The sequence below is a fragment of the Centruroides sculpturatus genome, unplaced genomic scaffold, assembly GCF_000671375.1.
Source record: "Centruroides sculpturatus isolate CEXI.00-Female unplaced genomic scaffold, Cexi_2.0 scaffold285, whole genome shotgun sequence".
Lineage (NCBI taxonomy): Eukaryota > Metazoa > Arthropoda > Arachnida > Scorpiones > Buthidae > Centruroides > Centruroides sculpturatus.
This window is the reverse complement of record NW_019384647.1, coordinates 408,536-423,428: the sequence shown is the minus strand read 5'-3', so window position 1 is coordinate 423,428 and position 14,893 is coordinate 408,536. Positions and strand designations below refer to the sequence as shown.

Here is a 14,893-nt window from a genome sequence, read left to right as displayed (position 1 = left end):
GTTATTATTTAACACAATATTATCAAGAAATAATCCAAAATTTTTATTTTACAGAACAAAATGATTTACAAATATTTACAACATAAATTTATTTTAAGCAAATTTTACTTCACCAAGAAGCACAATTTTGTTTGTTTATTTTATTTTTAGACATAAATATTCAGGTAGTTTCACTTACTTTTTAAAACTTGCTTAACTGAAAACTGTAAGAAAAAATATAATAAATATCAATGGATACATTACAACATACTGTATAAAAGAATATATATGAAATATATTTCTCTAACAGTTCAGTTAGATAAATAGATATTTGTATTGAAAGTTTATAAATATAGATTTCAGACCAATTTAAGAAACATCTAGAATCAGAAGTCATGTCATGCATTAAATTTTGAACTATTGAAAACAAGTATAAATTATTAATTACACTATGATTTATTTAATGACAACATTTAAAAAAAAGTAAAATAGAATCATTTAGTGAGAAAATGTATATTCAAAGTTCTTACTTTTTATATTTTTGTATATTTTTTTACTTTTTCAAGTACAGTAGACTCTTGCTAATAGGATTCCTTGCACAGAGGGGTGCCAGATTACTGAAAGTGTATAGGCCTAAAGGCAATGAATTGTGCGACCTGTCACCCTTTGGTAATGATTCTTTGAGGCAGGTGGGCAAATAATGGGACATGCTGAAATGCAATACAATACACAGAAATGAAACTCGGGAAAACAGGATCTGTGACATGGATAACGTTTTTGTGGAAACAAGTGTACAGGTGATCACACTGGAGAATATGCTAGATTATTTAGGACCAGATTAGCAAGTCTATTATACTGTATTTTGATTTTATCAACTGAGATCTATCTTATCTATTTTCAATAATGTTAAAATTTCATTATCTAACAGTAACAGGTGTTACACAGTCAAACAACAAATAGCTAGTAGAACATATGAGAATGATATTCAATGCATTTATGTATGGTTGACTTCTAAGATATCATATGAATCTTCAGTTGTACTTGGAAAACGTCAGTATTACTCATAGTAGGTAACACTAATGAGAATGTCAAAAATGAGAATTTCATTATTTATTCCATTTAATTTTGATTGTAATTAAATATTTTTAATATAATTTTCAATAAATGATATGTATACAGTGAAAATAAACTGTTATTACAAATAATGAGTATCTATCAAAGCAAAACAATGTATAAACTGCATGTTGAAACATATCTTTAGATAAAACAAATGTTTATTAAGTCATCATACAATATGCATTATTATATTTATTTTTAATTTAAAGTAACAAATTTGATTTTCATGGTATTAAAGGGGTGCTGTAGCACCATAAACATCTCCTAGATACATCTGAGCAAAGTACATAATCATTATTATTTATCCTACTAGAATTTTCACTATACAATTAGTGGAAATTCTAGTTTTATTGATTATAACATTAGAAAGACAAGTTAAAACAAATGAAAAAACTTCAAGTTTTTAGATGCATGTCATTTTTAATTGTTTTAATTTTATGTTTTAAATTTAAATTGTCATGTTCTTGTAAACAGTTAAATTTATTTATTTTTTCTGTTAATATTAAAAATGAATTAAAATTTTTGTTGTTCTATTCCATATTTTCACTGATGTACTTAGTGAAAAAGGCAAAAATGCTTTTATTTATATTTTTTAACTTTTTTCTCCACTTTCGTTATTCATTCTGTAATCAAATTTCTCAAATTTATGACATATATAAGTTAAAGGTTTATTAATTAATATAAAGCAAACAACATTGGAAAGAATTACTGTACCATCATTAACAAACAGCTACTATAAACTGATGTAAGAAATGCAGAAATTAAAACTACTGTACTGAAAATGAATGCTTTAAATATTAAATGCTGGTTGCTTTAAGTTAACTGATAACAATTGCATGTTAGCAGCATGTGTCAAAGCTGACAGTATGAAAAGATAGCTTAAAAAATGCTTATTTAGCTGTAGAAAATGATAACTATATTTTAACCTATATGTTTTGGGACATACTAATTTTGATATCACTTTAATTACAATAAACAGATTTTACTGTATGTAAAATTATTATTATTATAAATATAGAGCCTTTCAATGTTATTCATTTTTAGAAATACCATAAACATAATTAACATATTCTAGACACACAATATTCATTAAATACTGTAATATTAATTTCAAAACTTATTGCACATCTTAATTTCTGCTATTTATAGATAATATAATTTTGTTCCTAATATAATTAATTATATATACAAAATAAGAAAGTGTAAGATATTCTTATATCAAAAAATTGCATATATGTGTATATATTGGGAAAAAACCATTTAACTGAGATAACTAATTGGTCTGTCTCTATTAAACTTTTATCAGGTGCCTAGTCTCAAATTATAAATAGTAGCATAGACACGGAAATCACAAACACATTCAATCAATGGTATTGCTAAATAAGTTTATACTATATAATATTCTTGATATGTTTTTGTTGCTATTTGCATAAATTGAGACTGGGCACCCAGAGAAAATTTAAAATGCACTTTATTGAAATTATTCAGACAGCTATTAATTGAACTAGTACTTCCACTTGAAAATATATACAAAATTAAAGACAAATGAAACATTTATATATCCCCAATGACATGACTTCTGAATTTCTTGGTGTGTTTCTTTCTCTTATATATCAATCAAACTTTAATATTTACATTCAATAAGCACCAGCTACAGTAGAGTCCCACTAGTCCAAATATGTTTCGATCAGCGGAAAGGAAATTTTCTCTAACAAGAGGACCACTTAGGAGCATTTTTCTTTCTCTTTCCTGAGTGAACCTGAATAAGGAAGGCTTCACCAATCTTGTCAAATGTTGAAGGCCTTGCTGTTTGTTAATTTTCAACTGATTTTTCTGAAGTAGAGGCACAAAACTGCTCGATCTTTGTGTGGTTTTTTCCCAGTTGGTTATTGCAGCTTTGCCCACTCCAAACTCTACCACCAATTTCTTTGCACTTTTACCCTTGTACAGCCTTTCCAAAATGTCCAGCTTATCTTTCAATGTACACACTGCATGTTTCTGTGGCCATTGTAGCAGCAAACTAAACTGAAATAATGTAGAGCAAAGAGTACATTCAACATCCACAATTAAGTGTGCTAACTCACACAGTAACATCAGTCAACTGATTGGAATCATGGACTGTGTATTAAAAACATGGTTTTCACAGTTAAAATAATTTTAAGGTAAACAATGAAGACAGGTTGCCATTTGAAAATTACAAAACTTGTTTTTGTTAACTGTTTGTGCTCTCTATTGAGTACAAGTCAGACGAAACAAAGTGTGGGGTGCTGACATCATTGACGGTGTTGGAACTATATAAACCAGACCTGCTTTACTTCTTGCTTCTGCATTATTTCAATTATTCAGCTAATCTGAAAATCTGTTAATCCAGACAGGACTCGGTCCCAATTAGTTTGGAGTAGTGGGACTCTACTGTATATTTTTAATATTTAGTTTCAGCAATATATTTTGAATATCATAGTCTAGTCGATTATGACTAAGATGATATATAACTAGCAAACTGTTAAATTTTATATTATTTCTAGTGTTTTAGAAAGATATTTTATATAGTAAAGTATATTACCTTTAACAATTTTATGAAATGCAAAATGCAGATATAATATATCTAACATGTTTAATGAAGCTATTACAAAACAAACAACTAGTCGCTGAGGATGACCGGACATATTAGCCAAAAGTACACAAACCTGAAACAATATGATAATTAAATTTTGAAGAAAAAATTAATTCTCTATACTATCAGAATTATTTTAATATAAGAATCACAGGCATCTCATAGAATTCCTGGGTATTTTATGGAATGTCTAGGCAAAGTGCAAAACAAACTTTTTGTTTTATGGATTGCCTAATACATCTAAGCATTCTATACAATGCCTGAAATTCATACTTTGCCAGTAACACATATACTAAATTTAATCTAAATGATTATTGTAATATAAATATAATTTGTCTAATAAATTTTGTATATTGCAACTTAAAAGCATAATTTGTTTCTTATATATTAGTTTAGTACAGTATGTACAAATATTATAATAAACTTATGCAGCACATGATTCCAAAAACTATTTGTGAAAAATTCTAAGTTCCAACCCCTTCTTTGCAGGCCTGGTCAAATCTATAGTGAACACAAAACAAGCCCTCTTAATGCCCTCAAGGCAGAAAGTTAAAAAATAAATAAAGAAAGAAATAATAATAATAAAACTCTTACATAATAATATTTTTATTTATTAAATGAATTTTATAGTAGTAATATATGCAGCCATTACAACCATGCAATATCTAGTTTATTTTTATTCAAATATTTCTATACTATGATTCAAATATTTAAATTTTGAATCCTATTGTAGATATATATGAATAAAACTTACAGTAGATATTACATAAGTTACTTGTAATAGCTGCATTTTTTGATAACGAATCTTGATTTCTTGAATTACAGTAATCCCTCCATTTATATGAATAATTGGTTCCATTAAAATAGTGCATAAATGAAAACCAAATAAATGGAGCCATGGAAAGCTGTTTAAAATAGGGATCTGTTCCATATTCTCAGTTACAGAATTCTACTCTAACAGAAGTGGAAGTTTTAACTAGTTTTTAAAAAATATATGTATATATAAGAGGTTACTAATAACAAAAACTTGTTCTGATGTAACTCATTTATTTCCATAAAGTTGGTTTATTTAAAATTTAAAAATGTTTCAACCATGTTAATGTGAATTTGCATGAATGAAGAAATTACTGTATCAATTACTGTATATTCAAGAAATCAAAATTCTTGAAAAACTAAAAATAATAAAAAATCTTAAAAATTAGAAATCCTAAATTAATAGGATTTCTTATAACTTTCAACATTATTTTCCATCTTATTATTAAAACAAAGAAATGTCATTTCATTAGTAGTCAAATATAGATACTTTAATGGCTAGCTTACTAATATTTAATAATTAAAGTATATGGTTGCTGAATCTAAATGGAAAAGCATTAATTAAGTTTTTAAGTTATGTTTTATCACATTATTGCATTGAAACAATAATGTGATAAATGAGAGTTATCTCTATAAATAGCCCTCCTGAAGTCTTGGAAACATGTTATAGTAAGAAGTTATAAACTTGGATTATTGGATGTTCTTCCTAAGAATAAAGAACAATATTGTACAATACCAATTTTTATGGTAGACATTATTAGATTCAAACCTATTAGAGATTATCCTGACAGTTTGGAGAAATGATCTGACACAGTGTAGTATTTATAAATGGAATGAAGTGTTCTGGAAAGCTGATCATCTATCAGCAATGTGGCATGATTGGCTAATCAAGCACAGTGATGATAAATGGCTGTGTTGAATGTATTTGAGGATTATGGATAATTCAGGATGACAATCAGCAAAAGTGATAGATATAAAATATAGTAGTTATGATTCTGCAATATGTCATCCATTATATATAATTTCAGAAAATATTCATAATTTAAGCAACACAGCAGTGTTTTAGTAGTTATGTGAATAAAAGAGTTAGTAAATGCTTATTGTAGCTGAATTTTAAAGAAATTATTAAAAAAAAAGAGAATAATGTTTTTTTATATAATACTAGCAGATGAGCCCAGCATTGTCCAGACAAAAAAATAACAACAAAGATTAAGATTATTTCATACTTCTAACACTTCCATTATATTATATTATAGTATTTGATGTATATAACTACAAAGGTTATCTTACATAAGGGTTTATCACAATAAGTGACCAATCTAACACATTTTAAAAATTCTTTAAATTGTGTCAATAGAGGAATGAAGAATTTTAAAGATGTGTTAGACTGATCACTTGGAGTGATAAGCCTTTATATAAGATAACCTTTGTGGTTATATAAATCAAATACTTTACTATAATATAACAAAGATTAAAACAGAAACAATATAAAAAGTTTGGTTATTTTGCAAATAACCAAAACTTTTTGTCAGATATAGTCTATCATTGTAACGTTTATAGCAATACTCAGATAGTACAAAATGGCACAATTTCATTGGTCAAATAGACACCAATTGAAAATATGATATCTTCAATTTCTTAAAATATATTTTTTCCTAATGTTAACTCTAAGAAGCTGTACCATCACAGCTGAATATCAAATGGTGATCTGCCAATGAATCAAAATTCACAAAAAACAAACCAAATATTTAAACTTGGCACACTCAAAAACCACTTAAAACATATTTTGTGCTCATCAGTAATCTTCTATTATCTTATTTTCCTATTCAAATGACACCATACTGCTGGTCTGATAGAAAGAAGGGACTGTTACGGAAGTAATTCCACCAAAAGTAATCACCTCCTCCTGAATGAGAGGATGATCTACTATTAATATTTGAAAAGTGATCCATGTTGGTTAGGTTGTGATGGCCCCCCATGTGACTGAAGTTGCTAACTTTCACATCCAAAAGACTTCATATGACTTGTTTAAATAAAAAAATTTTTTAAATTGTCAAAATAATTGCTTTTATGTGATAATAAAGTGTTTATATTTTTTCAACATACGGTAGAGCATCAATTATCCGAAACAATTTGGGCTCGGGTTGTTTCAATAACTGATTTTTCAGATAACTGATCATTTATGAAAAAATATATTAAACACTGAACTGTACTGTATATATTTTGTATCACATGTCTTACAAATACATATCTTACATAAAGTAGTAAAATGAATAATAAGTTTAACATGGCCAACGATTATTTACATTTAATAATAATACAATAAATATAAGTACAACTTTTAACAAAGAAAAATTCTTTGCTTCAGTCATTTCTTTCATTGTTCACACCATCAAGAACACCAGATGACACTTTTATCATTTTTGCATTTTTACTACGGAGGCAGTAGCCATCTGTAGTCCGTGAGTTTTTGTGATTTTTATGAACTGCTGATGGTATGAACAACAAAAGAAATGACTGAAGCAAAGAATTTTTCTTTGTTAAAAGTTGTACTTATATTTATTGTATTATTATTAAATAAAGTAGTACATTAAAGTAGGCCTAACAGTTTATGTTGGCAGGGAGGGGGAGAGTGCTGTGGCACCATAGCACTAGCGGAAATTTGGATTTGCCGACTGGAACACTTTCGGTTAATCAATGTTTCGGTTGATCAGTATTTGGATAATTGATGCTCTACTGTATTGTGGGAAATATATTCTTGTAAATATTGCATTAATAGAAAAATTATTGGGTTGCAATTTGAAAAAAAATGTAGACCTATAAATTCCAATTGTCATCTGCCTGTCCTTCCTTAATCTTGAGAAAGGAGTCAGATAGATGAAATTCGAAACCAGATGTGGAAAGCTTACAAGCAGAAGACCCATATTAACTATGTACAAACTTCCAGTTTGGACCAGAAGTTATGTTACTTCAATTTAAAATTTTCCAATTGATATTTTTGAGTGGGATGTATGACATTATCTAAGTTAGAAATATATTAATGTAAATGTCGGGTTTCATAGCAATTGGTTGAATGGCCTAGGAATGTATAGTGAACAAACAAATATCCTCATTTATATATAATAAAAGATTAATGATGAAACCTGGATTCATTATTATAAACCTGTTAACCACAGTAACAATAGAAGGAAACCATTTATCATAAAAAGTGAATCATTAATTTTTCACTGTATAGAGACAAATATTAGAAACTCATATCATGTTCTATATTGAAAATGATGAATATTGGAAAATGCCATGTTTTAGTTTAAGATGAATCTAACGATTTTCAGTAAATGACAAGAATTCCTCTCTCCATGAGCCATTTACTATATATGTGATTTATTCTAGGCCTATCATTAAAGACTTGTGTCTCTAAATCTTTGACAGACATCCTGTAAGCAAACAATTGATAACAGGAAAAAAAGATAATCAACTCTGTATATAATAAAAATTTTTTTCCACTATTTGAAAATCATCCAGAACTGCAGAAGTTTTGCAATGAATTATAAGATACTGATGAAAGTATGGATTTTCTTATTATTTATATTTCCCAATTGATAAATAAAGTTTGAAAATTGTTAGTCTGTAATTACTAAGATATGTAGTTTAAATTACCAGAATAAATGAGTGCCTGCAATTTTTATAAAAAATATTTATGTATACAATATATATTATTATTAATATAGATATTATTTATCTAACATATTTTAATTATAATATAAATGCATATTTATATGCAGTATATTAAAATGCCAATGACTAACTATATTCAAAATATCCTAGTCAGATATATTTGCAAACCCGAACCTTGAAAAGGATTCTCAGAACATATCAAAGAGATTATATAGTGAAACATAATTCCAAAAGTTTTCACAAGGAAATTGTGATATTATATTTGGCAGAGAAAGCTCAACCAAATAATATATATGATGTATTAAAATTACATTTCATTAACTAGATTAAGTATATTTGTACTCAATCTAGTTAATGAAATGTAATTTTAATAGAATGATATATTCTATTGCTGTCCATACATGTGTATAATATACAAAGAAAGTAGTAAAGGTAATAAAGTTTAATGGATCTGTCAATCAATACAATAAAGCCTAGACTGTTTTGATGGATGAGAAATACTGAATCAATGCATTGATATGTTCAGTAAGAGAATGCAATATATCAAGTGGAATATTATAACACATTGTATATTATGTCATACTTCATTCAAAGGTATTGTATTGTTTTATTAATTATTGGCAGAAATTATGGTATATAAACAATAACTTTCAGATGACTGTTTAACCAAAAGAACAATATCAAAGAGTAATCCAATTGATAATAAATTTTGCTTGTCATATTTTCCCTATTTGTGAATGAAATAAAATAAAATTCCAAAGTTTACTTCATTCATTAGATGCCAGTTCTGTCTCTCTCACAGAGCTATAAACTAGAAAATAATATCAATATACAACAAACCAAAGTCTGACTTGACAGCCAATCAAATATGTAAAAAGTTGGATTATAGTTAGAATTAAACTAATTTTAATTATTTAAAATAAGAAATTGGCTTAAAGTTAGGCTGTTGTATTTTATGTTAAGATTTATAAGTAATTAATTTCAATTTTGATTAAATAATTTAGAAAATTATAGAAAAAGATCAAACTAGAGCAGGATTTAAACTCATAGCTTAAGCTTACTGTGCATTACCAGTTATGCTAACCAGACCTCTATATGATTTTGGATTCTAAATCTATATTCTTCAATACAGATATTCTTGGTCAAAGTGGATCAATTAATTCTAACCCAAAAAACTAATCTTTATTTTTTGATGACTGGAAAATAGTATTAGCATGTTCTGAATGTAGGAATAATTTAATAGTAATAAAGATAAATCTGTGTTCCATTAAGTGTACTTATAATTGAAAATACAATATATGCTTTCAGAAATGAGCTAATTAATGAAAAATTAATTTCTATTTGTATGATATTTTTACTATGAGCAATAAAATGTGTCATAAAATTTGAATGTGTTGGTTTAGAAATAAAAGCTATTTTCTATTACTAATTAGAAATCTATTATAATATTTCCTGCTTTATCTGAGATTTTTAGTTTTTAGTCATTGTTCTAAAACAAAAGATCAAGTTTTAGACTATCCAAGACTAACCAAGTTTTCCTTCATGATGTACAGTAAAACTTTCCTAACTCAAAGCTCCAAGGGTCAGGAAAAAACTTTGAGTTACAGATGATTCAAGTTAGATAACATTAGAGTAAAAAATGCTTATTCTGAATAGATTTGTACTTTTACCTCTCATGCATTACATAAAGAATCTATGATTTTCTTTTGTTTTAAACACCCCACGTAATGCCTTTCAGCAAACTGTTCAATGCAACTAATTGAATTGAATAGTTTTGTGAGTACATCTTCTTGAGATAAAGCAAGAGCACCTCTCACTTTGGACTGGAACACTGTCTGAAAATCCAATAATTAGGATCACTTTGGAAAGAATAAATATTAAAATTTGAGTCGGGGAAGTTAAAAGTAACATAAATCAGTGTCAGGGAACCATGAAAACTTCAACTTGGAGAAAATATGAGAGTTAAGAAATTCAAGTTGAATCCTATTGAGACCTACTAAGCGCTACATTTTCTTCAAGTTAAAGAAATATTCAACTTAGAGAAGTTTTACTGTTAAATAAATATCCTAACCTCCTAAATATATTAGTTTTATTTTCCATTGTCTCTTGTCAAAATATCTGTAATTATCATCCATATTTGCTAAGAAAAATATAGTATACTGTAAAAACATTGAAACTATTTGGATGAAGAAATTTGTTTGTAAAAGAAATATTCCTATATTGTGCTAATTCTAATTTATTATGTATATTCTTAACATTTTTTAAGATTTCTCCCTCTCAATTTGTAGTATTTTATTTAAAACACCTAATATCTATTTAGTGTTGTTTCTATTCTATCCTGAAGATTTTGTTCCCATTGCATAATTCAACAGAAATTTACAACTTAATAAGAATAGCAATAATTATTGCTTTAAAATAATTTATTATTCTTCTTATTTGAGTTTTTCTAATAGTTCATTAATTTATTTTTAAATAATTTTGTGAAACTTCAGAAAAATTTTATAGTATAGTAAATGAACAAAAAGTACTGTTTTTAAGGTTACCAAAGAACTATTTAATAATTGAAATATTTAAATTATGTGACAGATAAATTTAAATAATGTGACAGATATCCTGTATTGAATGGGACTGTTCCATATTTGTCTCTCATTATCCTCACAGTTTTTGTATAGAACATTTCAGTGTCCTATAGGACACTGAAATGTCCTATATTCCAGGATTTCCTAGAGAAAATGTCCTGTATTTCAAAGAATCCCAGAAATTTTCTATTTAGAATAATTCTTTTTAAAAGTGTGCATATTTGTAAGTAAACAATTACTGCCATTCATTAGTTTTCATTGTTATATATAACTAAGTCATAAGTAAATTTATTGGCATCCAGACCCTTCAGGTTGATAGCATACTCCTTGCGACATAATCAGACAAGTGGTTGTCAGAAAGCAACAACAATAATAATAGCAATAATAATTAATAAAAATAAAATTCTGTACTTTTAGGAATTTGTTGTTTATGATTAAATTGTAGTCATGCTGCTATTTTTATCTATGTAAATGGTTTGGCAAAAAGGATGGTTGCAGATATGAAACAGGAGGGAGAAGATATAGCCTGGATACTGCCAATATGGGCCAAATGTCTCATAGTGGAATTACCAAAATCAGTTATATAACTTATAAAATCAAATATTAAAATTTTACAAATTTACAGTATATATCAATTATGGTATTCTTTTCCATCTACACTTTATATTATGAATTCTGCTTGTTAAGTCTACCAAATATTTAATTTTAAAAATGTTTTCAGCACTTTTTGAACTTTCTTCGTACAAACTATTTTACATTAATTATTCTAAGAATAGCATATAGAACATAACTTTTCCATCCATTAAACTGAAATCTAATTTGAAGTTAAGAACTTAAAACATAATAAATATTTTAGATGATGTATTTTGAAAAATATTTTTTTCATGAATTTATGCTTTGAGCATTTCTGCATTAATAATTCATAATGAATTAACAATTTCATTTAATATATTTTCTAACAATTATTAAATAAAAAAAATTGAATGTGACTTAATAATTCATAAATTTATGTATTTTGTTTCAACATATTCTGTAAATTTGAATTTATGTATTATTTATTTAAATTACAGCTAACTCCAATACAATGTGGAGGATACATTCTGTGTTATAGAAAATCATGTTATATAAGACATGCAAATTATTAAACAATTTAATGCAAATTTAAACTTGTCTCCAAGTTCCAGCACTGATTGCTTATTGCTAAGGAGATGTGCATTAGTTTCAAATATCATTTTATTGTGTGTAGATGTTAACTAACTTGTTTTAAAGAAGGTTTCTTTTAATAAAGAAAAAACAAAACAAAACACAAGTAACTGAACTTTAAAAAATATTATATATCATTGTTATAAATTATAAGAAGCATTACTGTTTTAGCCATGCCTACAGAAAGAAAAAAATGCCTAAGAGGTTGAGAAGAAAACATGTACCTGTAGACAACAAAATTAGAATTTTGTATGAACACTAGTCATAATTTTTTTGTTGCATTATATGAATTTGCATTATACAGAAGTTCATTGTATTATAATTTTTCATATTATAATGATATAAGAAATTTTATTAATAAGATGAACGTTTGGCATAGTTCAAAATATGAATCTTTCTTGTATGGATATACCATCAAATGCTCTTGTTTTTGGTACATATATAAAAAAATATCAGTATGTTCTGAGTCCAAAAAGTTTGTATTTTAAAATAATTTTATACAGTGAAACCTCCATTAATTAATGGGCACTTCTGAATAGTGGACACCTCTACTTAACAACATTTTTACAATCCCTAAATTCATCAAATAGGACATCTATTATATTTACCTCTAAATAGCAGAGAAACTTCTTATTCTATGGTGTCTGCTATTTTGAGGTTATACTGTACATTTATTCATATTTCCAAAATATTTTATGGTAGTTCTATTTGATCACACAACAAACATTTTTCAATGAACAAAATTCTTTTTCTAAAAATTTACATCAGAATTAATGAAACGTTATGAAATAATACAGAAAAAAATTAAACTGTACTTAAGAATTTCTATTACTGTTATTATTACAGTATTATAATTTATAAGAAGAAATTGCAATTTTTTTATATTAGTTAAAACTATAAAAATTTATATTAAAAATTAAATTCTTCAAAAATAAAGATAGTTTATTGATTTTTATTACACAATTAAAAATTATTATTATTAATTTTATGTAATATTTAATCTTATATATACATGTTTAATTAAAATTAGTTTATCAAAATATTTAAATTTTAGTTCATACTAACTTAAATATTTTTCATATTAATATTAATTCAAATAATTTAAATTAACTATTTTTTTAATTATAACAATGTTAACATATTGATAGTTAAGCAAATAATTAATAAAAATTTTAAAAAGTAAATCAGTTATTATCAATTTAGATAATTGTTATCATTTTGACAGATAAATGTAATTTATTTAAAGCTTTTTTGTTCATTCAATGTATGTACAATAAAGAAATTCAATAAAATTTAATTCTTAAAAATTAAATATTTTGAGATAACAAAATCTGCAAAATGTTTAAAGTGCAAATTTATAGAAATGTTCAATTATATAAATTAATATAAAAGCTTTGTTCTAATGTATTTTACATTATCATTTCAAAAATTTCTTACCACTCTAGCTGCTGATAATCCACCAATAACGCTCCATAAGATATAAAAAAATGTATGTGTATGTTCAGGGTGAAACACAGTACCAAGGAATAAAATAATACAATGACCAGATAGAGAATAACCCTAAATAAAAATTATCAGACATTAAAATATTATTCAAACTATAAGCTATTTAAATCTTTATCAATCTTACCAATAATGAAAGGTATTGAATGAAAGTCAATTTTGTATTGCAGACATAAGTTAACAGATATCCAAATGCTGCAGCTCCTAACCAATAACCAAAACTAACTCCAAATGCTGTACCCATCAATGTTCCTTCTTTCTGGAAACAAAAATCTTTTTATTAAAATACAATATTTAACAATTTTTATATCAATATTCAAAAACAGTAATTTAGAAATTAACAAACATGTTCAATAATATGGGTAGATCTTATTCAGTGTTAACCGTAAATACATTTTAAAATGTAACACTCCTGATAAAAAAAACTGACTTGTTCAGCAAACTCATCACTGGAGCAATTGAATACAGTAATACCTCGACTTACACTACCCCAACTTACGTGAACCCGGAGTTACACGATTTTCAAATCTCGTCGATTCATCTCTTGTTTGAGTGCCACGCAACTCTTGATTACTGACTCCCCCCACACTATTGTTCAGCTTACATGTTCGGACGTGTCGTGCGGAATCGACACATAGCTACAATTTATTTTGTGTTATTTATTTCTGTTTGTTATATCTACGGAGCCTTGAGAGACTCTATGTGGTGATTTCTTGTAACCGTAAACGAATCAAAAGATGAGATAAGATTAACGAGAACATTCATTAGCTTACATACATTAGACTTGGATTTTACACAAATTGGGAAATTATACCCCAACTTACGCAAATTTGACTTACGCGGTTATCGCTCGGTCCCACCTATCACGTAAGTTTGGGGTATTATTGTACTTTTCTGCTGAATGCCATTTACAGAAGCACTACTTTAGAACCAGTGAAATGTGTTGATGTCATGTTTAGTAACAGATTTAATTTGTTACCTTTTGGTAGCTATAACTGATTAAAGATGGCTTCAACCATGTAGCATGTAAAGAATATATTATTTACATGTATGAAAACATGCATTACAGTATTAATGCATTAAAAATCAGATATTATCATATGTCACTCACAAAGTGGTGCTACCATATAAGATGCTGCATTGAACTTAACCAGCATCCTATTTTTTATTATTATTTCAAATGATTGTGGCTATCTTCAGGACCTCAGGAAAATGGAATGCTAGACTAATAGAACATTTGTAATTAATGTATAAGAAATGTTCTGTAATCCCAACATTCCATGTTCCTGAAGTCCTGAAGATGGCCACGAACAATGAATGAAAATAATAATAAAGAACTAATAATAATGAACTAATAAAAAAGTATGCTTGGTTAAGATTCAATTCAGTACCCAATTATCATAATCTAAAA

General features: G+C 26.7%; 1 protein-coding gene across 2 annotated transcripts in view; it reads right to left on the bottom strand.

Moving 5' to 3' along the window:
• Positions 1-67: 67 nt before the first annotated feature.
• Positions 68-14,893, bottom strand: part of LOC111626211 (protein YIPF3-like) — a 29,939-nt gene continuing 15,113 nt past the window's right edge. For both annotated transcript variants that reach the window (XM_023369523.1, XM_023369522.1), the window contains exons 7-10: positions 13,610-13,741; positions 13,417-13,539; positions 3,659-3,782; positions 68-203 (exon numbers count right to left, since the gene is read on the bottom strand). In XM_023369523.1, the coding sequence (XP_023225291.1) occupies positions 193-203; positions 3,659-3,782; positions 13,417-13,539; positions 13,610-13,741 (390 nt within the window). In that variant the 3' untranslated portion in view covers positions 68-192. The remainder of the gene's footprint in view (positions 204-3,658; positions 3,783-13,416; positions 13,540-13,609; positions 13,742-14,893) is intronic.